The sequence below is a fragment of the Panthera tigris genome, chromosome B3 (assembly GCF_018350195.1).
Source record: "Panthera tigris isolate Pti1 chromosome B3, P.tigris_Pti1_mat1.1, whole genome shotgun sequence".
In the NCBI taxonomy this organism is placed as follows: domain Eukaryota; kingdom Metazoa; phylum Chordata; class Mammalia; order Carnivora; family Felidae; genus Panthera; species Panthera tigris.
The window spans coordinates 105899995-105927894 of NC_056665.1; the positions used below are offsets into that span (position 1 = coordinate 105899995).

At 39.1% G+C, this 27900-nt stretch overlaps 1 protein-coding gene across 1 annotated transcript in view; it reads right to left on the reverse strand.

Annotated features, from left to right (window-relative positions):
• Window positions 1–27900, reverse strand: part of CCDC175 (coiled-coil domain containing 175) — a 74972-nt gene that overhangs the window by 36927 nt on the left and 10145 nt on the right. Inside the window, exons 5-13 of the mRNA XM_042989810.1 lie at window positions 24746–24974; window positions 20048–20170; window positions 17084–17193; window positions 13208–13289; window positions 9251–9387; window positions 6466–6576; window positions 3640–3711; window positions 2478–2613; window positions 1744–1875 (exon numbers count right to left, since the gene is read on the reverse strand). Coding sequence (XP_042845744.1) covers window positions 1744–1875; window positions 2478–2613; window positions 3640–3711; window positions 6466–6576; window positions 9251–9387; window positions 13208–13289; window positions 17084–17193; window positions 20048–20170; window positions 24746–24974 — 1132 coding nt within the window. The remainder of the gene's footprint in view (window positions 1–1743; window positions 1876–2477; window positions 2614–3639; window positions 3712–6465; window positions 6577–9250; window positions 9388–13207; window positions 13290–17083; window positions 17194–20047; window positions 20171–24745; window positions 24975–27900) is intronic.

Here is a 27900-nt window from a genome sequence, read left to right on the forward strand (position 1 = left end):
AGAGGCTTGGTGGGGGTGGGGGGAGAGAGAGAGAGAAACCCAGGCAGACTTCACGCTAACAGCACAGAGCCTGACTCAGGGCTCGATCCCACCACCAGGTGATCATGACCTGAGCTGAAATCAAGAGTCAATCACTCAATCCACTGAGCCACCCAGGTGTCCCCTTGTTTTTCTCATGGTATTTTTGTGTGGAGGACATAGCTGCTCCTTTTTTGTTATTCATATTAGAAAGAACTGGTTTTTCTTGGACCAATAATCTGTGGATGGCTTTCTGTAGGATGTGGTGAGGGTTGTGTGGGGAAGCATGGGGTTGGCCCAGGGCAAGATCTGAACTTTGACATGTAAGGACTCTCTGCTTCCCTGCTACAGCAAGGGACTATTGTCTTCAAAAATTATGGAAAGAGCCCAAATGCCCATCAATTGATGAACGGATAAAGAAGTTGTGGTTTATATACACAATGGAATACTACTTGGCAATGAGAAAGAATGAAATGTGGCCTTTTGTAGCGACGTGGATGGAACTGGAGAGTGTTATGCTAAGTGAAGTAAGTCATACAGAGAAAGACAGATACCGTATGTTTTCACTCTTATGCGGATCCTGAGAAACTTAACAGAAGACCATGGGGGAGGGGAAGGGGAAAAAAAAAGTTAGAGAGGGAGGGAGGTAAACCATAAAAGACTCTTAAAAACAATAAACGGAGGGTTGATGGGGGGTGGGAGGGAGGGAAAAGTGGGTGCTGGGCATTGAGGAGGGCACCTGTTAGAATGAGCCCTGGGTGTTTTATGGAAACCAATTTGACAATAAATTTCATATTAAAAACAAATAAATAAAAAAATAAATAGTAAAAAAAAAAAAAAACAAAAAAAAACAAATAAAGCCCCTCTTTGATACAGCCGGGGCCTCTGTTCCTCTTCAAAACGAATCAAGTTCAGGAAGGCTTCTACCACCATCCCTTTTCTCCTCATTCCGATACCAATGTAGGTCTCCAGGAAGCACCCCCTTACCTTTCCAGGTAACACCAGCACCTTGAAAAGGTGTGTTTTCTGTTGTGTTTCCAGAGACCTGCCACCTCCAGGCCCCTTGGGTACTTTCAGTGCCTTTTCGCTCCACCTCCCCCAGCATCCTTGCTCCATTCCGTCCCAGGTGGCTCCTGGCAGCTCCCAACTCAGCAGGATGCCCTCCCTGATGAGGATTTCCAAGCTTGGCCTCACTGGCCTCCCTTGCCCTTGGCTGCTTTCCCCAGCTACTCTCGCGCCAGCTCTGCCTGCCTTCCTGCACCGCTCCCCTTGTCCCCGGGGACTTTGCCGGCACTTCTGCATAACTTGGAGTGTCTAATTTTCTTTTTTTAACTGAAAAAATATTTTATGTTGCTCTTTTTTCAGGAAAAAAAGTCATAATGAAACTAGGCTTGCTCACACTGGAGGTTTTACATTTAACCACTTAGAGTGGCATGAAATAGGGGCACCTGGGTGGCTCAGTGGGTTAAGCGTCCAACTTCAGCTCAGGTCACGATCTCACGGCTTATGAGTTTGATCCCTGCATCGGGCTCCGTGCTGACAACTCAGAGCCTGGAGCCTGCTTCGGATTCTGTGTCTCCCTCTTTCTCTGCCCTCCCCCACTCGTGCTCTGTCTCTCAAAAATAAAAACATTAACAAAAATTGTAAAAAAAAGAGTAGCATGAAATATACCCCTCCCCCCACATGGCAATTTCAAATTGTTTTTAGATGCAAAATAAAACTTACCTCATACTTGCTCAACTCTTGAACTAACTTTTTTTCTTTGACAATAAATTCTTCCTCCACTTGTTTTAATTCTAATGTAAGTTTTTCAGTCTCTGCCAAAAACTCAGTGATCTCTTTTTGTCTAAAATTGGTCTAATCAGAAAGCAAACAAATTGAAGATCTGTCATTTGCCCTGTAGCAGTCAGCCTTACATTTTCAAAACAGCCAAGAATTAATATCTCTTTGCATGATACTTGGCTCTGATTTCAGGTTATATATTTTCACAGCAACTACTTGAGAGGGAATTTATTTATTTATTTTTCCCTCCAGAGGTTAATTTATTCACCAAACAATATCTATAACCTACATGAGGAAATGGATGATGGGACTGATGGGGGATGGAGGAAGGGCGGAGGGTCAATACCAGCGCTGAGTAATGATGTTTGGTTTCTTTTTTAACAGAGAGCTTCCCAAAAAGTGAACGTCAAACGAGTTTCTGGTTACAGATTTCAAAAGCATATTCTAGAGACAAGTGCGACTTTGTTTGCTAAATTCCTACAGTTCACACACAGCAAATAGGAATTTCTCAAGAAAGTTAAATAATTCACTCTAAGCATAAGTCACCAGAAAGGAAAATATCTCTTCATAAGATAAGGTTTAATTAAATACTGAAGGAGAATTACTGATATGCAATAATAATACTGGGTCCATACTAATATGGAGCAATAATATTCAACTTCCTTGAGTTCCTTTACCTCTTGCAATAGTTTGATGCATCTAGATTCAGCAGTCTGTACTTCCTCTAAAATTTCTTGTACTTCAGACTCCAGCTTCTTTTTCAAACATGCATGTTTTTTTCGTGAACAAGCAATTTTCCACTGAGTTATGACGCTGGAAATGAGAGCAGAAAGAATTCTCATGAAACTGGCCTAACAGTTCACTGAAAAGATGAAGGAATTCCAAGCAACACAAATCCTACTGTGATCACATAAGACCGTTTGAGCTACTGGCAATGCGGACCACGCACATTAGCTGAAAAAATTAGACAAAGCGATAACTGCTTCAGTGCCGTCGGCTTCACAAGCTTGCTTCGCTGCAACAGCCTGTGTTGGTATGTCCACTAGGACCGCGGACAAACCACACTTGGCCGCTCACCTCCTTTGGGTGAAGGATGGCAATGGGGAAGGTTCAAGGGCGGGCAGAAGTGACCCAGGCAGAAATAGCAGTTAAAACTACCTCATTTCAACCTTCTAGGTTCTCAAATTTTTCTCTCCACCACAATATTAAAAAGCTGCACTGGAGAACGGGAAAGAGGTGCATGTGGAGTCTTACAAATGAGATTAATAACCAGGACAACAACAATATAATACACCTAAGTTTTTGCAAATACTTCCTAGGTGCCAGGAGGTCCTCTGAATATATAGATCGTCTCACTGGCCATTCACGGTGACTTCACAGGGCAGGTGCTACTATCATTGGCCACTTACTAGGGATGGGAGCAAAGAGAGATTATTAAGTAACGTAGCCTCAGTCACAGAGCTAGTCAGCGACAGAGCAACCAAAGTGGCCTGTCTTCAGAGCCCGTATGTTTAGCCACCCTTCTCTGTCACTGCACATAACCTCCCCTACTGGTCCATACAGAGAAGCCTGGTGTGCAAGAGGCACTACACCAATCTTGACAATTTCCTTCCTCAGGGAGCTCACTCGATTGAAATGGAAAACTCTGGTTCTGCTCAAGCCCCCAAATCAAACTAACGAACTGAGAGAACTCACACAATTTAGGAGAATAATTTCCTCGGACTCTAGCAAGCAGCAAGCACTCTGATTTCCTCCCTACTTTGAGGCACTGCGCATTAAGATAACATAGACTTACTCATAACACAAATGAAAAGAAAAAAAAAAATTTTTTTTTTTTACCGTCTCTGACTTTCTCTTTCCCGGTTGTCATTCAGGATTTTTATTTGTCTCCGATATACCTCCTTTGTTGCTCTAAAAACAGGAAGACATACACTGGGTTTTGCATTTGTGGAAGCTAGTAGACTACACAAAAGACTTTATGTATAATTCTTATGTACAGTAAGACTACCATCTAGTTGGGAGATAAACCAAACCTCGTGTAACAACGAAAGGTAGTGTAGACTCGTAGAAGGACAATTATGGTTTCGTTCAAGTGCAAACTGATTTTGGAGAATTGTGGTAGACCTAAGGGAAAGGAAGAATAGATTCTGGGGAGGCAGCTGAGGAAGGGACATCGGAGGTTAATGTTTGACAGAGGGAAGAACACAGATTGCCAGAATGAAGGTGCAATTTCACCATGGGAAGGACGTCATCATTCGCAAAGACGTGGAAAAGGTACAACAAGTCAAGAGTTCTGACCAACATACACTTGCCACAGACAGAGGACACGAAGGGAAGCAACACAGTGACACAGGAGGGGTGAAGGTCAATAAATTGGTGAGGAACTTTGAATTCCTGATTGAGTCCTGGTTTGATGCAATGTATAATTCAGAAAGCCAATAAAGAGTTTTGTACTAGGGGTAAGTAGTAATTAAGGACGGAAGGGTTTCTTGTGAATCTAGGATGGGTGGAAATATGAAGAGTCTAGCATAGGTATTAGAAGCCTTTATTATTTTTATTCCCTCTTTCTCTATGAAGTGCTTCATATGCAGAAATGAAAGTGAAATATGACTTTGTATCTTTTGAAAAATAGAAATATTCAGGGGTGTCTGGGTGACTCAGTTGGTTAAGTGTCCGACTTCGGCTCAGCTCATGATCTCACGGTTTGTGAGTTCGAACCCTGTGTCAGGCTCTGTGCTGATAGCTCGGAGCCTGGAGCCTGCTTCAGATTCTGTGTCTCCCTCTCTCTCTGCCCCTCCCCGACTTGTGTTCTGTCTCTGTCTCTCAAAAATAAAAACGTTAAAAAAATTAAAAGAAAAATAGAAATATTCATAGCTAAAACAGAACACATAATGCTGTTAAACTAGCAACACAAATGTATTCGTGTTTTTTTTTTTCCTCCATCTAAAATCACAGTGTGGGTTTTCTTTTTTTTTTTTTTACGCATTTGATTTATCGTCAAATTGGCTTACTTACATACAACATCCAGTGCTCATCCCAACAAGTGCCCTCCTCAATGCCCATCACCCATTTTCCCCTCCCTCTCCACCTCCCCATCCGCCCTTAGTTTGTTCTCTGTATTTAAGAGTCTCTTGTGGGTTTGCCTCCCTCCCTCTCTGTTTGTAACTATTTTTTTCCTTTTTTTCTTTTTCTTTTCCACTTCACCCTTCCCTGGAACTCTAAGATTCTTCACAATGTGCCCCGATCTCATTTATATTATTTATTTATGTATTTAGTTTAATCTACAAAGTAGTTGAACTAGAGTGAAATAACAACAACATTAAAAGTACTAAATGAAAACCAGTATTGGGTCACAAATTTGGCTCTGAGCTTCCTGGTGATGGGAACCACGATGGCACAATACTTGATTATAGAATCTGCGTTATTCGTGTGGAAAACAAAACCCCTAACTCAACCCGATTCTATTTTCCCACTCTTTCACAGGGAAGGGCTCATAGTTTCCTTTCTGAAACCAACATGAGAAACAGATGTTTAAATATGTTGTTCAACAGTGTAAGGACAAGCAACCTGCACATCCTGCTGTGTTCTAGATTTCTGTTGACAGGAGTCAAATTTCATCTCCACTTGTCTTAGTTCTGTAAGTTAGTTTCTCCACTGCCCTACACTCAAGTCATAAAATATATTCAAATTATAAAAATAAAAAATATGCACCCCCCCTATAATCTCGTAATTCAACTTTTAGGACGTTATTATAAAGAAATAGTTGTATACATGGATATATGTTAAAGGAGGTTAATTTGAAAAATGCTTATAGTAGAGAAAACACAAAAGCCAAAGCATCAGTAGGGTGCTGGTTAAATAAAACATAGCATATTCAGTGAAAGGAATATTAAGCAGCTAAAGAAAGACTGAAGAATGAGGTCCCATATATATATGAATTTTGCCTCCTTCTGAAATAGTTTTAAAATCAACAGATAAGTGTAAAAATTAATACAAAGAATTCCCATATACCTTTCACCAATTTCTCCAAATGTTACCTTTTATCACACTTGTTTTATCATTTTCCCCGATATATTTTTCCAGCTTTTTATGGAGATATAGTTGAAATATAATATTGTGTAAGTTACCCAGATACAATTTTAAGTGGATAAATTACAGTTCTAGAAAAGTACAATCCTATTTTGGGGTGTATGTACACACTCCTATTATAGAAAGCATGCATAGCAAACTGTTAACAGTGTGGGGAGACAGAGACTAGGGTCACTTTTATGCTTCTAAGCCACATTTCTACATTTGAATTTTAAAATCACATCAGACATTACTTATTTTAATCAGAAAAATTAAAATTAAAAATTAAAGTGATTTAGAATGGCAGAAATGAACACCAGAGGGGGTCAGTGTTGTGATAATGTTCAGGCACATTCTTGTTCCTAGACTCCTGATGGGTCCATTTCTCATGTCCAGCAGCTTGTCCAGAACTCAGGACCTGTCTACCCTTTCAATGGTAGATTCAATGATAATGACCCTTCTATACTGTAAAACAGAGACAGTGAATCATAAACCTCCTTTTCTATAGGATATCAGAAACTGATAGATCTATGGTTACCATATATTAAAACAAATGCAGGAAAGAATGATTAAATGTTTCAAGGGCAACAAACATACTGATGAAGTTCCTGGAGCGTGACAAGTCCTTCCTCCATATTTTTGATGTCTACTTTTCTTTGCGATAGGAAGTTTTCTTTCCGACTAATAAATGCCATTTGTTTCTGATTCCTACCATGAAAAAACCAGAGTTAGCACATGTTGAAAGGTGAAATCATCTTTTTTAACTCCTCAGCATGAGGGGACATTGCAATCACAAATAAGAATGTAGAATGTAGGCTGCCAAGTTTGGTTCATCAACTATTTACTGAACAAATTAGGAAAATAGAAACAAAGTCTTTTTGCTAGTGGTGGTGAAATCTAAACTCATGAAAATTCCTAAGCCATGGAGAGAGCATGAACTGCTGTAGTCACCATAAAACCACAAGAACAGTTCTGTCCCTAGCACTCTGTCCCTCTGAGCGGGGGTGTCTCTTTTAATATATTTATCAATTCTACCATGTTCTTTTGTGAAAGGTGAAGGGGTCAGTTAGACCAACTTTAAATACTGGCTTTGCCTCTTTCTAGGAGTGTGACCCTGAAGGAAACTTCACCTGGAGATGAGCCTCAGTATCTCCATCCATAAAATAGGGATCATAATACCTATCTCAACAGCTATAAGGATTAAATGAGCTATAAAGTGCTCAATCCAGTGTGTGGGATTCATGAGGCACTTTGTAAAAAGTGGTTATATTTTGTCTCCAATCTGCAGAGAGAATAATAGGAAGTACACAGTTTTGTTCAATTTCAGTTTTTTCCAGACATTGATAGGGGCATTCCTGTAACAGAAAGTGCTTTAAATAAGCGTCTCGTCTTCTTCAAAACTTCTATGGACTGAACTGTGTTCAGTCCCTAAAATTTGTGTGTTGAAGCCCTAACACCCAGTGTGATGGTATTGGAAGGTGAGGCTTTTGTGAAGTGATGAGGTCACCTGATTAGATGAGGTCATGACGAAGAGGCTCCTTGTAAGAAGAGACACCAGGAAGTTTGTTTTCTCCCTATTTCTACCATGTAAAAACACAGCAAGAAGGCAGCCTCGTGCAAGCCAGGAAAAAGGGCTTCTCACCAGAACCCAACCATGCTGGCACCCTGATATTGGATCTCCATCCTCTGGAACTGTGAGAAATAAATTTCCGTTGTTTAAACCACCCAGTCTATGGTGCTTAGTCATGGCAGCCCAAGCTGAAGACAAAAACCAATAACAATAGTAAATGTTTTAGTGTTACAATGATTTGTCATCAGCACATTATCAGTTCTACCATGCTATTTTATGAAAGGTGAAAGGGTCAGTTAGACCAGCTTTAAATACTGGCTTTACCTCTTTCTAGCAGTGTGACCTTGAAGGAAACTTTACCTGTAGATGAGTACTGATTAACTCAGTACTGATCTGGGGAAATTTTTTGCTGAAAAAAACTACTGAAAGCAGATTCTTGGTAGGTTATTCAGTTGAATGAGATACAATCATTGTAACTACTCTCTGCAGCTCACAAGCTGCAATGACCATAAACTCAGTTTCACCTAAGTGTGCTTGGACACTGTAATTACACTTCTGTGTGATCTAACTTTGTCTGTAGTAATGGATCATTACTTATAGAATTCATGCTTGCAAGATGTTATTCTGTCTTTGTTAAGAAAATATTGGTGAATGCCCACTATCTGCTAAGCAATGTACAAGGTCCTGGGGATGTAGCACTGAGTAAATACCCTGATCTGTTCATAGTTCAGTGGAAACAAGAGATTTATAGACTACTTATGACAATGTAGTGACTGATGAAAAGGAATGGCATCAGAGGGATGTTTCAGAAGGATCATTCTGGTAGAAGGAAGGCGAACAACTTAAGGGTGGTAAAGCAGAAAGTGGGGAGAACTTTGGAGGGACAAGCCAGTGCAAAGAAGCTGAAAGAGGTGACAAGAATGGAGTTGGAGAGAAGAATGGGATATATTTGAGAAATATCCGGGAGGTGGAATTGACAAGCCTTGGTACTTGAATGGAGTCCAACGGGTAGTAAAAGATAGGAATTTCCTTGAATAATTTCCCAGTCTCTGCATTAGGGAATTGTGTCAATGACCAAACCCTTCACAGAGTTAGGGAAGAGAAGGCAGAGCCAGTTTCTGATGAAGGTAGATCTCACAGTTTCTCTAAACAGTCTCATGGAGTAAAAGCAGGATTATTTTTTCAAGAATCTGATGTAGAAGTAAATATAATGCCCATGGTGTTTATGGATTTGATCTAACCCATATGAGGAAAGCATTACTCAGTGCATATACAGGCAGATGAGGAGTGTGTTTATTTTTAGGTAAATATTTTAAAACTAGGATGAACTTAAGTAGAGAGTCACCATTTTTTTTACTGTAAATTTTTTACAATGTTTTTTTTAATATATGAAATTTATTGTCAAATTGGTTTCCATACAACACCCAGTGCTCATCCCAAAAGATGCCCTCTTCAATGCCCATCACCTACCCTCCCCTCCCTCCCACCCCCCATCAACCCTCTGTTTGTTCTCAGTTTTTAAGAGTCTCTTATGCTTTGGCTCTCTCCCACTCTAACCTCTTTTTTTTTTTTTCCTTCCCCTCCTCCATGGGTTTCTGTTAAGTTTCTCAGGATCCACATAAGAGTGAAAACATATGGTATCTGTCTTTCTCTGTATGGCTTATTTCACTTAGCATCACACTCTCCAGTTCCATCCATGTTGCTACAAAGGGCCATATTTCATTCTTTAGAGAGTCACCATTTTGATGCCAAGGAAAGCACCCCATAACCATAACATGTTGATTCATGTACAGATCATGGATAGAAACATACTCATTATAAGTGTTCTGTTTCTGTATAAAAACTTTCTCCTCCTCACTTAAGACAATCTTATATTGTCTGGTAAGAGTATGTAATTTCTCCCGTAGATCTTTGCTCTCTAAATGATTTTTGTGTAGTTTTTCAGCCATCTAGGAAAAAAAAAAAGCAATTAGAGGACACATTTCCTTTGATGGGAGTCAGTCATGTGGCAACTCTAGAGCACTGGGTATGTTACTTAGCATACAATAACTATGCCATAAATGTTGAGTGATTTAATTCTATATCAAATATGCAGTTATATATTTTGGGGCCTCTCCTATAAATTATGACAAAAGTAGAGAAAGGTAGTAGACACTGATGCAAAAACCACAGAGTAAATCATTCATATTGAAATAAGCATTGAGGTTAATAAACTGAGATCATTCAACAGGATCCATAAGTCCTTTTCCCAGAAGATAAATTACACTAGGGAAAAGAAAATGTAACACCAATAGAAGCTCTTGCTCAAAACCTCTTTGATGAGATACTAGGTCTGCTTCTTGTTAAATATTTCTATTCAAGGACAAAACTAACATTTATTAGGGAACTTTGTATTCAAGAAGTTTGTGTTTAAAATGTCTCTATTGAATTGCTTCAAAAGAGGTAAGAAAGTTATGTTTAGTAGGAGTGATGGGCTGAGTAGTTCACAATAACCTTTTGGCTGAGTATTACTAGAATAGCTGGATGAAAAAATATCTTAGAAGTGTTGAAGAACTAACAAGATAATGACTAATTCTACAAGAAATCAAGAATCCAGGGTAGAGGGCACCGGGGTGGCTTAGTTGGTTAAGCATCTGAATCTTGATTTTGGCTCGGGTCATGATTCCACAGTCATGGGATCGAGTCCTGCATTATTGGGCTCTGTGATGGGTGTAAAGCTTTCTTAGGATTCTCTCTCCTTGTTCCTCTTCCTCTCCCCTGCTCTCTCTCTCTCTCTCAAAAAAAAAAAAAAAAAATCCAGAGTAGTAAATCTAGCACTGAAAACTCCTTTTACCCTAAGGACATTGATTGATATGAAAGAAACCACTTGGAAATGGAATTTTAGTTCTCTTACCTGACAAGAGGGACAAAAATCAACAGAGTTCATCCAGGTATTGAGTTTGATAAATCTTCTACCACTTTAACCTGTGGTCTCAAAAAGCTTCATGCTCTGGAGAAGGGTAAATTGGAAGCTAATAAGCCATGGCCCAGCCTAATTTTGATCACCAGGGAACCTAAGGGTGCATTAAAGTGGTTTGGGACTGGTAATACCCCAGCCATCTGACGGAAGTGAATTAAAGTCTGTTCCTGGAAAAGATATGATCATCCTAAGCTTCAAATTGTTTTTACAAACTTCCCCCCCCCCCAAATACAATGTCTGGTATACAGTTTTCTACTAGGAACAGAAGGAAATAAGACAGCATGAAAAAAAAAATTGGCAGAAGCAAAAGACTACAGAAACAAACCTATAAAAACATCAGATAGTGAGTGGAATTAGGTACTGAACTATACAAATATTGTGTTTACTATAATCAAAGAAATGTTCGACATACTTGAAAATTATGGCAAGGAATTGAAATAGACAATGCAGATTTGAAAATTACCAATTTAAAAAATTCAATAACCAAAATTAACAGCTGAAATAAGACCATCCTGCCCAGAATACAGCAGGAGGAGACAAAAGATAGAAAACACGAAAGAGAGGGTAAAAAAACATAGAGGATGTGTTTATTAGCACAAATAATTGTATACACACACGTGCATACATATATATACAATTGGAGTCTCAGACAAAGAGGAAAGGGAATGAAATATGTGAGCAGATAACGGCTAAGAATTTTGCAGAACTTGCAAAATACAGCAATTTACAGATTTAAGCAGCCCAATAAATCCCAAAGCAGGAGAAATAAAAAGAAAATGTGGACATATGATAGTGAAAGTGAATAAGTCAAAGGGAACAAAGAAGACCTAAAGTAAATGAGGTACACCACTTTCATGGATTGGAAGCCTTGATATTGTAAGAATGTGACATTCTCCCCAAACTGATCTATAGATATAATGCAACCCCGGTCCAAATGCAAACAGGTTTTTTTTGGCAGGACTTGACAGACTGACAGAAATTCAAAGGGCCAAGAACAGCGAAAGCAATCTTGAAGAACAAAGTGGAAGGATTTATACTGCTAACTATAAAGGCTTATGTTAAAAGCTGCTGATTAAGAAAGTCTGGTTTTAATGTGAGGGGAGACAAGCCCAAAGGAACACAATAGAGAGTCCACAGAACTATACACATATTTACAATGTATTTATGATCTGCCGTTGATTTATGACAAACTTATCATTATAGTATAGTGCAGGAAAAGATGTTCTTTTCATTAAATGGTGCTAGATAATCTTATGGAAAAATATGAACCTTGACCACCATCTCACAGCATGCGCGCACACACACACACACACACACACACACACACACACACAGATTCCAGATGGCTTGTAGTCCTAAATGTGAAAGGGCAAACAATAAATCTTCTAGAAGATCATGAAATAGTATCTTCATGACAAAGGACATAAAAACCAAAAAGGAAAAGATTGATAAACTGTACTTCATTGCAACTAATAAATTATACCCATCAAAAGATATGTATGTACATAAGGATTGTACATTTATAGCGTGTGTACTGTTCTGTGTGTAATATCTTATAATAAAAAAAATTAAAATAAAGTTACAATAGAATTTCATCACTGAACTTGTCTCCTACACCTCATGAGAATTAAGATTGGCTGCCACCGAGAGTCCAGTGGAAATAGTAAATGGGTCAGAGCCCTGATCCCTTTGAAGCAGTCACTGACTTGAACTCATGGAATTTGGCTGACGGCTATGGATTAAAGCGAAACCCCTTTGCATTTGCCCTTTGAGCAAGTAAGCCATGCCAGTGTAGGGGTCTTGGATTTTCCAGACAGTTGGGGGCCTGCAAACTACGGAGCTATCATCTGAAGCCTGCCTGGCAGCTTCAGGAAATAAACGGAAAGGAAAAAGTAATCCTTTGCCCAGAGAATGAAAGACAACTTTAAAAACCAACCAACTGACCACCCAGCCAACCTACCAACCTTGTCTAGTTTCTGTCTTTCAGAATCTTCACAACTAAAGAATCAGAGTAGGTCTAACCTGGAGGGAAGCCGTCCCTAATGCCATTAGCTCATAACCAAATGGAAAGAATGTAATCGGTTCAAATCATTCTTATGGAAGAGACCCACCGTGTACTGTTTTATATTCTATTTGTCACGCAATAATATATTATGAGCTATTACTTAATCAAGGCTCTTTTGTTGGACTTTAATTGTATCTTCCCCCTAATTTTTCAATTATTATAAGGAATGCTTTACTGAATACCTTGTGGATAAATTTTGGTTTATACCCGTAATTAAGTACTTATGATATTTCTTTTAACCAAAATTTAAAATGTCTAGAGAATTCTCCTGGATGCTAATCTGACTCAAATATTTCACTACTTACTAAGCACAGTATGGGTTGCTAGACTTTACAGGTACCACACAACAGCAAGAGGGTCCCATTTTTTTCTAAATAATTCATATGAAAAATACCCATTGATCTGGATATTTCTAATGTATTATAACCATAACCACATGAAAAGTTACCAAACAAATGATTCACTTTCACATAGACAACATTTGCTCTTTCATATATTTAAAATATTTGGGGAGGGAATAAAAATCTTTAAATCAATTACTGCAAATGATCATGATTATTATATTATATTATATTATATTATATATAATACATAATATATATTATAATATATATTATTATATGATCATTATTATATCATGAAAAATCTACTTTTAGAAAATTTAACATTTCTCAAATATATTTAAAATATTAACTAAAAATAAAAACTAATAATAATCTAAAAGGCGTAATTTCCATCTTCCTACCTGCTTTATCTTCTGCAAAATTTCATCTTTTTCAACACTAGATGAATCTTCCAGTTTTTCCTTGTTATTCATAAAAAAATGCCTATGATCAAAGGAAGCCAAACAGATTCATATTAGGGCATGTTTTCCAGTAAAGCCACATTTATTTATGACTCCAGAAACTTCCAGTCCCCATCTTCCTATACAACATATTTATGGGTATATTCACAAAACTAAGCAAAATTTTTTTTACTTGTTTGATGAATTAATACTTCCTTTATTTATTAAGAAGTAATTATTAAATACTTGTCTTCTGCAGGTATTATAGGTACTAGAGATACAGCACAGGTGAAGTCCCTGCCCTCATGGAAATTACACTCTAGTGAAGTAGAATATAAGCAAGTTATCAAAATAACAATAATAACAATTATTATTATTATTTCAGATAGTGTTAAGTGCTTTAAAGAACACAAAGTAGGGTGAAGGACAGAGAAATCCTGAGAGTGAGGGTATTATTGTAGATGGGTGGTAATGGAAGGCTTCTTGAGATGATCTGTGAGAGACCTGAATGATGAAAAGGAGCCAGATAGGTGAAGATCTGAAGAAAGAGCTTTTCGTGTAGAAGGAACAGTCAGTGATAATATCTTGAGGCAAGAACAAGTTTTGGGCATTTGGTGAAGAGACAATTATGAGAAAGTTGGAGAGGCAGACAGAGACTAGATCACGTAGGGTCTCAAGGACAAAGGAGAAGTTCAGATATCATTGTGAAGGGAACCAGGGGAGAATTTAAGCAGAGGAGAGACATGAACTGATTTACATCTTGTAAAGATGACTGTGGCTACTTAGTGGAGAAAGACAACAATACAGGAAGACAGACTATGTAGAAGGCTACAGCAGTGGTCAAGAAGAGAAAAGAGTGGTTCAGACTAAAGTTGAAGTGGTGGAAGTAGTGAGAAATAGTTGGATCTGCCTTTGGATTTGGCTGGAGGTGGGGTTAGGGTTAGGTAGTGAGGAAAACAGGATTGATGCATGATTCCTAGGTTTTTGGCTAGAGTAACCAGGTAAATGGCGATATGGAAGACTGACGGAAGAGCTGTTTCAAGGAGGTGGGAAATTAAGAGTTCCGTTTAGGACGTGTTATATTTGAGATATCTAACAGATATCCTTCAAACGGAGAGGTCAAATATGCTGGAGAGGTCAAATATGCATTTAGAACTCTGTGCTGGATATTTAATCTGCGAGTCATTGGGGTACAGAAGGTATATAACACCATAAGACTGATCAAATCATGTATGGAGAGTATGAATAGAGAAGGGCTGAGAACTCCAAAATTTAGAGCCAGAGAGAAGAACTGGAACAAATAAAGGGCCCTAAAAAGGGGCAGTTTAGTGCGTGACATAAGAAAATATGATGTTTGGGAGGCCAAGGGAAGAAAGTATTTCAAGAAGGTGGAAATGTGTCAAATTCCATTAAGAATTCAAGAACTTTAAGGAATAGGCTCAATCATTAACGTTTGGCAGTACAGGTCATTGGTAATCAGGAAAATCTTGAAGTCATTTCAACCCTTCTAAAAAAGCATCTATAATTTTCATAGCCTTCACTGCAATGTTAAGTGTATACTCAGGGTCACAAATTGGATACCATTTATATACAACATTTAGTTTCCAACTTCCTGTGTGCTGAAAACTAGCCGAATGGTGAAGAAAGACCATACTCGGTTAGAAATGTAAGCACAGGATTTGCCTTTATTATGCAAACACATCATGCTGGACATCAATAATAATAATGAATAAGGTTTAAACTAATCAATGCTTCCTGTGGACTTGTGGAGCATTTATGTTCTCTTAACTGTCCACACACAGAATTTTAACTCATGTTTGAGTGATTTGTTTTTCCTCAATATTTGGACCTCAAAACATGTAACAAGCTTGGAAATTAAAGACTTTATGGGGGAAAAATAAAGTTTATTAATAGGAAGATGAGTTTGTGCAAATTATTTTAGTTTATTGTATAATTTATTCTTAAAGAATCTTATGGACTATTATAAAACAACTCTGTTTGACTCTTCAAATCCACCAACCAAGATTTAGGTGCCTTTTCTCACTTCCATAAATTGAGTAAATGAACTAAAGGAGAAAACAGAAAGAACGTAAGAATTTTCTTTTAATTTGCTTGGTAGTAAAGAAAAAAGGTATAGTTTTATTAGTAACAAAGGGGGTAACTGAAATCTTCAATCACCAAATTAACCAAATGCACTTTTCCTCACAGAGATTCCATATGAATGAAAACTCTTGAAAAGCTGGGATAAAAAAAAAAAATGATAAGCCATTAAAAGTAGAAGATCAGGGGCGCCTGGGTGGCTCAGTCGGTTAAGCGGCCGACTTCAGCTCAGGTCACGATCTCGCGGTCCGTGAGTTCGAGCCCCGTGTCGGGCTCTGGGCTGATGGCTCAGAGCCTGGAGCCTGTTTCCGATTCTGTGTCTCCCTCTCTCTCTGCCCCTCCCCCGTTCATGCTCTGTCTCTCTCTGTCTCAAAAATAAATAAACGTTAAAAAAAAAAAAAAAAGTAAAAAAAAAAAAAAGTAGAAGATCAATGAATCCCCATTTCATTCTTGAATGTATATTTAAAACAAATTAGCTAACATGAAGACTACTTATCAATAAAACTTCATCAGTATAGCAAGTTTTTAAATCATAACTCCTAGAAATAACTGAAGACCTGATCTGTATCTTCCTCTATGATTATTTGCCTAGTTTTTCTTCAAAATATGCATGAACTAAACCTATTGAATCACTTTCAAAGAAAAAGATTTTTTTATTCTGAGTTTTAGTTGTAGTATGACTCGAGCTTTTATACTTCTTTTTAAAAAATTATTTACTTTTAAGTAAACTCTTTGCCCAACATGGACTCAAACTCACAACCCCAAGATCAAGAGTCACAGGCTCCACTGACTAAACCAGCCAGGCATCCCAAGATTTTATATTTTTAAATCTGGTACTGAGTGCAAAGATTATTGCCTATTTTATGGCCTGATGATGGTAGAATAGCACTATACTGTTGGCAACCGCTGTTTTAGAAAACATATAAATCACAAAACATTTAATCCTACATAGAAATAAGCTATATTATAATGAGATTACACATGGGAAGTTACTTGCCTTTTGGGGAACCTACTAAGTCCAAAATTTGTCTTTTAAACTGCCAGCAGAATCTAGGGGAAGGCCTGGAAGCCATATTTGTACTACAAGACCCCACTCTTCCTGGTCAGAGCTGAGCCAAACACCTTCTGATGGGAAAAATCTGGGAATTCTCCTGGGAGAAGTCTGTGGGCCAATCTCTAAAGATAGATGGACCTGTGACAGGTAACCTTTGAGGGTTTGGAATGGCCATGTTTAGCCATGGGCCCCCCAAGGAGAGAACATAGTATGTAGAGAATGAAACATGGTTCCCAAAAGGAAGCAGAGACTGTTCCTTGGGATGGACAGATTTCCTTAAGTTTATGGTTCTAGTCCCATGGGTTTTGCCCTGAAATATCCTTGTATTTTTTTCAATAAGTTCTGTAAGTCCCCCTTGACTAAGAACCACAACTATCATAGCAAGGGTAGGTGAACCTACAGGAGGTTCCACTAATGCCTTCCCCTGGGGGCATATTTGTTTGTAGGGAATCAGGAACTAAAGTGAGGACAATTCATACAGGATTGTATCCTCCTCAATTTTTTCTCTTGATCATGTGGAAGACTGGTTAATTTCCAAACGAAGAGGTGGTTTTATAAAGCTGACAATTGCAAATTTTAGTAAATTAAGAGAATATAGTTCTCAATCTAATATTAAAAAAAATTTTTAATGAAAAAATATAACATCTAGAAATGTTTTAGTAAAAATAAAGCATTGAACTTACATTTTATCCTCCAGGATCTTACAGGATTTCTTCATTTCTTCAACCTCTTGTTCCCAATGCCTTATTGATTCTTGTAGTTGTGCTATCTCTAAATTGTGATCACTAAGAACCTATTGATAATTCAATAAAATTATGGTATTCAATTGTCACCAAATGATTCATGGAAGTGTTCAATTCATTAAATATTCATGTATCACTTATTCAACTTTTACATTGGGGGTACCTTTAGCTAAGATAAAAAGCAATCATTAAAATTATTTATTCACAGAACAAACTTGGACAGAAATAATTCTGAAATCATCATAAAAAACCCTACAGTTTTGGAGAGAGAGCAACCAAATATAGCAACAAGAATATGAAAACTATAAAAACAACTTTTAAGACATGAATTCATTTTGGCTACCTTTTAAAATAAGTCTTAACAAATCTGTATTTTCATAATCATTTTCAAAATATTCCAGGACATTAGAATGAGTATTATTTAAAAAAAAAAAAAGTAAAAACAAATTACCTTAACTGACAAATATGCTCAGGTTAAGAGAAGTTTTCTTAATATTAATCAGTATTTTGGAAATGTAACAGCTGGTGCTGTGGTAAAATATTAACATCATTTAAAAGAATGAAGTATGAATAGAGAAAACTCCAAGTGGCACATGTGTTAACAATGCAGTTTTGGAATAAAGAAAGGGGGAGGCAAACAAATTAGAGCCTTGGGTCTGCACTTCAGCTGTGAGGGAGAAATGGAAGGGAGAGAAAGTTCATCAAATTCCACTGCTCCCTGGCATGGAGTCACCACAGGCAGATTAATGGCATCTAACCCTGCACATCAATGTGGAGTCAGAGAAACACCGGTGGGGAACACAGGTGCTCTCATTCCTACTAGACAGGTGCACGAAAGCTCCCCTCAACTCTTTCTTTCTCTGAAGCACCCATATGACTCAACTTCTGGGCAATAACTAGTTTCAGAGTTAACAAGGGTCTGAAGTCAAACATGAGCACAATGTCTAAAGGACTGTGACCGATCATGAGGATTAGTGGCTGTGTGCTGAAGGCCCATTTAGGCCCCTCATCGGTCACCTCTCGCTTTCAGTCCCCCCTGCCCTGGGCATGTAGGCCACCTCAAGAATCACACACCATTATTCTTTTCTGGCAACATCACCTCAGCTTGACCGGGCTGCGGAGTCATCTAAAATGAAGACACCCCTGGAAGATTAACCTGGAATTTCCTGTTGTCTCAGTCCACAGCCAAACCCTGTTTTCTAATCGTGGATGGTGAGAGTAACAACCCCAATAACCACCTCTACCAAATACAAAGCACTCAGCTAAAAGTCTTATGGGCATGACCTCACTTGAGCTTCTAGCCCTTTGAAGTAGGCAGTATTATCACCCCATTTTATAGGTGCGGAAACTTCAGGTTGATAGAGTTAAAAATTTGAACCCCAGGTCTCTGTGACACTCAAGTTTGTGCTTTAAACACTATTCTCCTACAGTAAAGTGGAGTTAGGGTGGGCATGTTGGCTTCTGGGAGGTGGCGATGATGCTGGAGGTGAGTTTATCCTTGCCATCTTCTAGTCTTCATAATTTGTCTTAGAGATCTTTGGAGCACAGGTGAAGGAATATATACTGTGTCTTCCCAAGCTGGGTTGATGGAGTACCTGACTCATGACCTATGAGACCCAAACAAAGGCAGGAGCTTGGGCCTGCAGATAAAGTCTATCTGATATAACCCTTCTGTTCTCCTTTGAATCTAGCCTCACTCATGCTTGCTTACTATACAGATATTTGAAAAACAGATAATGATTATTTATCTATCTACTGATTTATTTATTGCACCTGCATGCAAGAGTGGGGGAGAGGCAGAAGGGGGGAGAGAGACTCCTAAGAAGCCTCCACGCCCAGCACACAGCCTAATGACCTGGACCCAATCCCACGACCCTGGGATCGTGACCTATGCCAAAATCAAGATTTGGAGGCTTAACTGACTGAGCTGCCCAGGCACCCCAATGATCTTAAATACACATACTGGGGAGAAATTTTGATTCTACTAATATTCTGTAATTGGATATCATAATAGACACACTGTAACTAAGATGATCCGAATGATCAGAACCACTCTATAAAAAGTATAAGGGAAGTAGCTGAGTATTCTGATGAGAAGTGTGATGTTTCTGGTAAGAAATGTGATGACTGTTGCCCCATATAGTTTTACATGTAATTCTCAATACAGATAGGAGAAATACACCAAAGACTCGTTAATTCAACTAATTGCAATAGAAGATTAGCAGGCATTTCTGTTTTAATTAACACAGAAGGGGTATTATCATTACCCTCTTCCATTAGAACCATCTGAATAAGCTTCAGTTTTCTTATCTTTAAAATAAGGATAATCCTCACAAAACATTTATGAGGGCTGGTTTTCAATCAATGTTATCAATTTTAAAAAATAGAAGCACAGAGCTCTGAAGTATTTTCTACTTCATACGAATAGTCCCCTTTCCACATTAATGCTCCTGTAGCCAATATAAATCAAAAGCCTAAGCTGTTTTATTATCACACATTCAGAATTAAGGAATTTGCCCATGGCTATTCATTTTGTTATGTAAAATAAAACAATCTCATGGAGATGTTATATATGGTTCTGTACGCATCTGGTCAGTTCTGTGTGCATTTTAAAAACCCATTTTTACAGTATTCAAGTCCGTCGAATGCAATTTGTACCTAAGGTAATTTAAGCTTCCTTCTTCCGACCATATTCCCAAAGAAAAAACACAATCGCACTATAACATTTTAAATAAAGTGTCAGAAAACCTTAGCACGCCGAAAACATTCTCTCAGAATGGCATGCAGATGGATTAAAATCAGCTCCTTTAAAAAAGCACCTGCTGCTGGTTATATTTAAGACAGTGTATATATATATCAAGGTGCCTGGACAGGCCTGGAGAGACATAGTTTATTCTTTCTTACCACTGTGCTGGTACTAACTGTTTCTCTCATTTTTGACATTTTAAGTTTTAATGTATTCAATTCTTTCTTCTTTTGATAAGTATCCTTTCTCTTCAAGTCACAGAGTTTTTTATATTCCTCAATCTGTAGTGATATACAGAATAAGCCAGTCAAAAAGCTTATGAGAACAACAAAGTTTAGACAATCTTTTTATTTTGTCAACCTAATTCATACTCAATCTAAGTATACCATAGTCAGTCTATCAACAACAACAAAATGCACGCACGCACATACACACACACACCAAACCAAAAAAAAAAAAAAGGAACCAACCCAGGGTTTGCTTGTTTTGCAACATCACAGGAAGAATACTGAACTACAAGTAACTGTAATCATAAATGTCGAAACAGTAAATTTATAAGAGTAATAAGACAGTGATCATTAATAGCAAATTATAAAAGCAACAGCCATTGTAGCAATTTGCTAGTAAAACACCTTACCAATGGTCACCAGATTTATAGTGAGCTAATAAGATCAGGAAAGTCAAAGAAAGAAAATGAAGAACTGCCTGGATACCTGAATTCACTTTTTTTTAATGGGAAAGAAAGCAGACTAAAAATAGAGTCAACAAAATCACTGGAGACTGGTCAGCACGCAGTCTTGGACAACATCTTATCATTTTACGAAGATGAAACATATTCTGATTACTTGTCAGACCCAATGAAGTAAGTCATCTTCTTATCAAAATCAAATATATCAATGCTGGGAAAGAAAGCTGGTGCAGCCACTCTGGCAAACAGTATGGAGGTTCCTCAAGAAACTAAAAATAGAACTACCCTATGACCCAGAAATTGCACTACTAGGCATTTATCCAAGGGATTACAGGTGTGCTGTTTCGAAGGGACACATGCACCCCCATGTTTATAGCAGCACTATCAACAGTAGCCAAAGTATGGAAAGAGCCCAAATGTCCATCGATGGATGAATGGATAAAGAAGATGTGTATATATATATACACATACACACACACAATGGAGTATTACTCGGCAATCAAAAAGAATGAAATCTTGCCATTTGCAACTACGTGGATGGAACTGGAGGGTGTTATGCTAAATGAAATTAGTCAGAGAAAGACAAAAACCATATGACTTCACTCATATGAGGACTTTAAGAGACTAAACAGATGAACATAAGGGAAACAGAAATAATATAAAAACAGGGAGGGGGACAAAACAGATATGGAGAACATAAATATGGAGACATAACATAAATATGGAGAACAAATTGAGGGTTACTGGAGGGGTTGTATGGGAGGGGCGTGGGCTAAATGGGTAAGGGGCACTAAGGAATCTACTCCTGAAGTCGTTGCACTATATGCTAATTTGGATGTAAATTTTAAAAAATAAAAAATAAAATTAAAAAAATATATATATCAATGCATTTTTTTGGCAAAATGAATTATCAAGAACAAAGTAACTAACTGAGTCGTTAGGTCTGAGAAGGCATATTCAACTCTGTATTAAAGAGTTATGACAATGTATGTTTGGGTGGCTGTCAAAGCTATCAGCCATTGCACCTGAAATGTCTTGTGAATGAACATGACCATTGTCAATTATCTCAGCACCAGGGCACAGTTGCATATGAATGGAACCTTGTGATTAATACATTTTGTTGAAAATTGGAATTCTGTGTTTATTCTTTGGCCTAGGCCTTCTCCCAAGGTCTTGCAATCTCAGAAACAGTATTGGCAAAAAATATTTTGTTTTGTGTAAGGGGAGAGCTTACGCTTTGAAGACTCTGACAGCTTTAATAGTTTTTCCTTTCTTGTAGGAAGTAAAGGAAGTTAACAGGTTGTTACCATAGCCTATCATGTGCCTTTAGTGAACAATGGTGGTTGACTCCATAATATCCACCCCACTTGGTCTATCCCACTGGCACACGGCACTCCCTTAGGATCCATTATTGTTCGAGGGGTGGGTGCTGTCATGACCTGGCCAGAGCAGACGCAGCAAGAAGACTTATGGTCTTTGGTTGGAGAAGATTTTCCTGTTTCTACTTGAATAAGGAAGCATACAACCCAGTTGTTATTGGTGGCCATCTTATGACCACGAACACAGCCAGCCTTAAGATGAGGGATGGAGGAGAGGAGGGATGAGCCACTAAATTAACTAGTCTTGGAGGCTGCCCTCTACCTTGGGAATTCCTACTGTGTGAGATAATAAATGTTCTATTTAAGACAGATTTGAGTTAGGGCTTCTGCTATTTGCATCTGAAAGTATCTTTTTTTAATGTCTATTTACTTATTTTGAGAGAAAGAGAGAGAGCGGAAGAGGGGCAGGCAGAAAAAGAGAGGGAGAGAGAAAATCTGAAGCAGGCTCCATGCTGTCAGCACAGAGCCAGATGTGAGCTCGAACTCACAAACTTGGAGATCATGACCTGAGCTGAAATCAAGAGTCAATGCTTTACCAATGGAGCCACGCAGGTGCCCCTGCATCTGAACGTATCTTAACTGGTGCCCTTTTCCAGGGAGATAGACCAAAGGTAGGCAAACTTCTAGTAGTGGGCCCCAAATCTAGCAACCTGTTGTAAAACTGCTCTCAGTCATTTAAGTACCGTTCCTTTCATGCTAAAATAGCAGAGTTGAGTAGTTGTGACAGAGAGGGCCCACAAAGCCCTAAATATTTCCTATCTGGCCCTTTTCAGAAAAAGTGTGTGGATCTCTGAGAAAGACTAGTCACATATGGAAGAACAATGTGTCGTGCTTGCAAATTCCCTAACTGAAGCCCCCCTGGGATTCCTTTCTTGTGTTTTAGCATTTACATTAAAGAACAGGAAGGGAGGCACCTGGGTAGCTCAGTCAATTGAGCATCTGACTTCAGCTCAGGTCATGATCTCACGGTTAGTGAGTTTGATCCCTGAGTTGGGCTCTGTGCTGAAGGCTCAGAGCCTGGAGCCTGCTTCAGATTCTGGGTCTCCCTCTCTCTCTCTCTGCCCCTCCCCCACTGTGTCTGTCTGTGTCTCTCTCTCTCCCTCTCAAAAACGAATAAACATTAAAAAAAAAAAAGAACAGGAAGGTGGAAACACTTCCCCTTAAGGCTGAAAAGGAAGTTAGAAACTCATTCATTCAATACATATTATAGACTGCCTATCATGCGTGTGGTGCTTGGATACAGCAGTGAATTAAAGCCACAATCCCTGCCCCCAAGGAGCCCCCAAGGAGCCCCCAAGAAAGACTCCTTGCCAGCTACTCCAAAAAGTGCCCATTCCAAAGATGACAAGGGCTAACCTGTCTATAGTTGAGAAAATCCATGGTTTTAGCGTAAAACTATTTCTGAAGATATAGGTGTTTTGAAGGATAAAGAAGCTAAGACCTGATTGGAATTTATGAATAGTCCAAGTCTTTTTTTTTTTTTACATTTATTCATTTTTTGAGAGACAGAGAGAGACAGAGCACAAGCAGGAGAGGGACAGAGAGAGGAAGACACAGAATCCGAAGCAGGCTCCAGTCTCCAAGCTGTCAGCACAGAGCCCGACATGGGGCTCGAACTAACAAACCGTGAGATCATGACCCGAGTGGAAGCTGGACGCTTAACCGACTGAGCCACCCGGGCGCCCCAATAGTCCAAGTCTTATCAGAGAATCGTCAGTGTAAGAATCATATGTTGGCCGCTGCCAGAAGTATTCCACTAGATTTTAACTAAGACTCAAGAAAGGCAATTTAACAAATCTTCCAGCCTTCCTTCCAGCAGGGCTGTGAGCCCTGGACAATTTTCTGCATTAAGTTATGCCTGTTCCCATGAGGCACAGGGAAGAGGCAGGAACTCAACAGCAATTCTCATCAGGAGCTAGGTGGCCACACCTGGGGGATAAGGAAGACTGCTAGAACACTTCCTATAGAGATAGGCCTGCCTCTCCTGGGGTAACTGGAGCAGAACAGAGAGGAACGATCACAAACCATTCTGATGGTGAATTTTAATTAACACCGTCTAGCAGACACCAAAATGCAATAGTTATTCTCACTCCACCCTCCCAATACTGCTAATCTCAAAATTCTCTTAAAAAAATTTTTTTTAATATTTTTTAAGAGAAAGACAGCGTGAGCAGGAGAGGCAGAGAGAGGGAAATACAGAATCCAAAGCAGGCAACGCTCTGAACTGTCAGCCCAGAGCCTGACGTGGGGCTCAAACTCGCGAACCATGAGATCATGACCTAAGCTGAAGTCTGTGCTTAACCGACAGAGCCACCACCCAGGTGCCCTTCAAAATACTCTTTTCTGCTGGAGCCCTGGGTTCTGCCTCGCCCCTCTGCAGGCTGCTGTGCTCAGATTCATTCAGTAGGAGCTGAAGCCTCCGTCAGGGCTGAACTCCCTCCCCAGTCCTGTCCATAGAGACATGGCCTCAGAACGGTCAGAGGCAACGAGATGCCATGGAGACAAACTCCTTGTCCCTATAGGGCTGCATATGAGCAAGGGGCCACCCCAGTGTTACAAATCCTGTCACTCATAATCTTTCCCATGAGCTGAGATGCTATGACACGTCAGTGTCTTCCCCAAGGGGCTCCATTGTGCTTGGGTCTCTGCTCTAGTCCCATCCCAGTGTTCACAGCAGATACCACACAGAACGCTTACTAGCCTTGAGAACACATAAATGATTTCCCCTTTCCTGCCTGCGATTCTGTACAATTCTGTATTTTTTTAAAAAAGGAAATGGCGTCACTTACCTCTTGATTCAATTTTTCTTTTCTTGTCAAATATTTCGCTTTTTCTTTTTCCATTTGTTCCTGTATTTCTTTGAGACGTTGGTTTTGGAATTCTAACTCTTTTTTCTCTGAGTTTATTTTGGTGTAAGTCTCATTGATGTAAACAGTGACAGCAGCTTTTTCTTCCATCGTGTGGTTGAGTGACAGCACCAACTTTTCGTGCCTCCTCACCAGCTCCTCTTGCTGCTCACTAGGAGGAAAGAACTATTCATGGCCCCAAACGTACGGCTTTGAGGAAAGGAATTTAAAGTCTGTTTGCTGAGATGACCACCACGGAGAGGGAAATTGTAAGGCAGGCTTATTTTAGAGGTGTATTTGTGATTACCTAAACTTGGTTGAGAGGAGGACAAAGGGAACCACAAGACAAATGTCAATCTTGCAACTGTTTACCACTGCAGAAATGTCATGTGGTCCTACCTCACCCCCCACCCCCACATACCAGGAAATAACTATGGGTTATTTTCATTTCAAGTGTACAGAGATTCAAAAACAGTTTTGAACAGATGAATGGAATCTGACCAAATGGCTTGATATGTAGCATTGCCATAACTATCTTACCCCGAGACATCCAGTTAAGTCAAAGGAAGATAAACCTCTCACCATCCCCTCCAGCCACCTTCTTATGCCATTGTCCTGCACGGAGGACCCAGGAGAAAGCGAGCCTTCCTCTGACAGACAGGAGTCAGAGAGGAGAGAGGAAAGTCTATCTTGAGTGTTCAGAAGAAGCTTGAAAACTAATTTGAATGCTCTTACCCTCTCCGAGCTGCAGCGAAATCTGAGTTCAGGAAGAGACATTAACCTCACATATCTTTTTCTGGCCACATCCATCTGAGAAAGACCTTAAGATTGTGAGAGGAGCCCTTGGGTGGCTCAGTCAGTTGAGCATTCAAATCATGCTTTCAGCTCAGGTCATGATCTCAGTTTTGAGTTCAAGCCCCACGTCAGGCTCTACGCTGATAGCAAGGAGTCTGTTTGAGATTCTCCCTCTCTTTCTGCCCCTCCCTGCTTGCACTCTCTCCGTCTCTCTCAAAATAAATAAATAAACTTTAAAAAAAAATGATTGTGAGAAACACCTACCCCAGGACTAACAATACAGGACTTGAAGGAGGGACATTGGCACCATTTCTACATTTTCCTTTTTTAAAACTCCTAAAATGTAAAGACCTTTTTCCTCTCTCTAGTCCCCAGGGCTAAAGACTTTAGTTCAGGGGGATTGTGTGCAAAGGCTCAGGAAAATGGAAACAGGTTGTTGGTAAGTTTATTTTCCAGAAGTCAATTCTACCATGGAAATGCAATAAAAAGCCTAGAGTAGAGAGGGTAAGATAATGGGTGCTTTGTGGGTCTAGCAGAGGATTCCTTCTAAGAATGAATCAACCTAAGGAGCAAAGCAAAACAAAACAAGTCAAATAAAAAAAAAAAACCTAGGTGTATTGAGATGGGTTGAGAAGACAGCACCCAAACTGAACACAGGACCTAAGGAAAAACCCACCCAAAGAGCTTTCAGTTTTTGAGGACTGTCCAGGAGAGGTCTGTTAGAGAGTGTTGGCATCTTGATACGCATCATTCTTTGAAAAGTGGATGCAACGAGATTGGACCTTGGGGACACTAGCTTATCAAGAAACCCACCTTATGCTTATGGTTTGCCTTTCTATAAAGATTTCTCTAGAACGGTGATTCTTACAGTGTGATCAGGACCAGCAGCCTAAGCATCACCTGGGAACTTGCTAGAAATGCAAGTTCTTATTCCCACCCCCTAGACCTACTAAATAAGAAACTTGGGAGCTTTCTAGTAATTTGTGTTTTAACAAGCACTCCCAAGTGATTCTGATGCACACCCAAGTTTGAGAATCATTGGTCTATGGAGGTGTGATGTGCTGGCCAACTGACTTGAGTATTCCAGCTTGGGTATTATCTTCCTTGTGATTAGTTTAGAAATTGGTAGTTTAATTCATACAGCAGACTGGCGATTGTGACTGGCATGCACCATACATAAATCTGCACTGTGAATCCCCAATAGGTGTTAAAGTTCTCATGTACTTTCTTTTTCATAGAACGTCCCCCAGAACAGGTGCTCTGAAGGCCTAATATGGGAGAGGCATCCTGGACCTTGAATTCTCCCCCTAATTCCTGATGCTTTGCACCGAGCAACTTTCTGATTATTGTAGCTTCCCAAGAAGATTTCTCTCTTTCATGAGGGCTCTTTGAACATTTCTTCGTCTAACAAACCGACATTCTGATATCTATGCATTCGTCTTGTAAATTTGCTCATAAGGCTGAGTTGTTCTTAAGGTTTTGTTGGTTTTTCTTTTAGAAGGTATCTCTTCCTCCGTGAGCTGCATAAATTCAAGCTTGTAATCCCCATTTTACAGATGGAGAAAATGAGGCGCACAGGGGTGAAGTTCTGGCACACAGCTCAAGAAAAAAGGAAAGAAACTAACAAGTGTCAGAATCTGAGCGACAGGCAGATATATATATATATATATATATATATATATATATATATATATATATATATATATGAGTTATATATCTCTCCTTTAATTACAGATAAAATTTAGAACCCTCTGCTGGGAACCAATCTCATCCTCAGACCTCCAGTAGTTTATGGCTGAATATCTTTAAGAAACTAACCTAGCCACAATATACCAAGGTCGATACTATATTTATATATATAATATTATATAATATATAATATATAATAATTATATATATATATACATATATACATATATACATATATACATATATACATATATATATATATATATATATATATATATATATATATAATACCCAGAAAGACTTCTTTTTACTGTTGGAGTTTGTAAACTTAATTTTACTAAAATGGAAACCATGGGGTGCCTGGGTGGCTCAGTCGGTTAAGTGTCTGACTTCGGCTTGGGTATTGATCTCACGGTTCATGAGTTCGAGCCCGCGTCAGGCTCTGCTGACATCTTGGAGCCTGGAACCTGCTTCAGATTCTGTGTCTTTCCCTCTCTCTCTGCCCCTCCCCACTTGCATTCTGTCTCTCTCTCTCTCTCTCAAAAATAAATAAACATCAAAACAAAAATTTTGTCTGCCTCTGTTTGGAGGGGGCTTGCAAGGACGTGTATGAC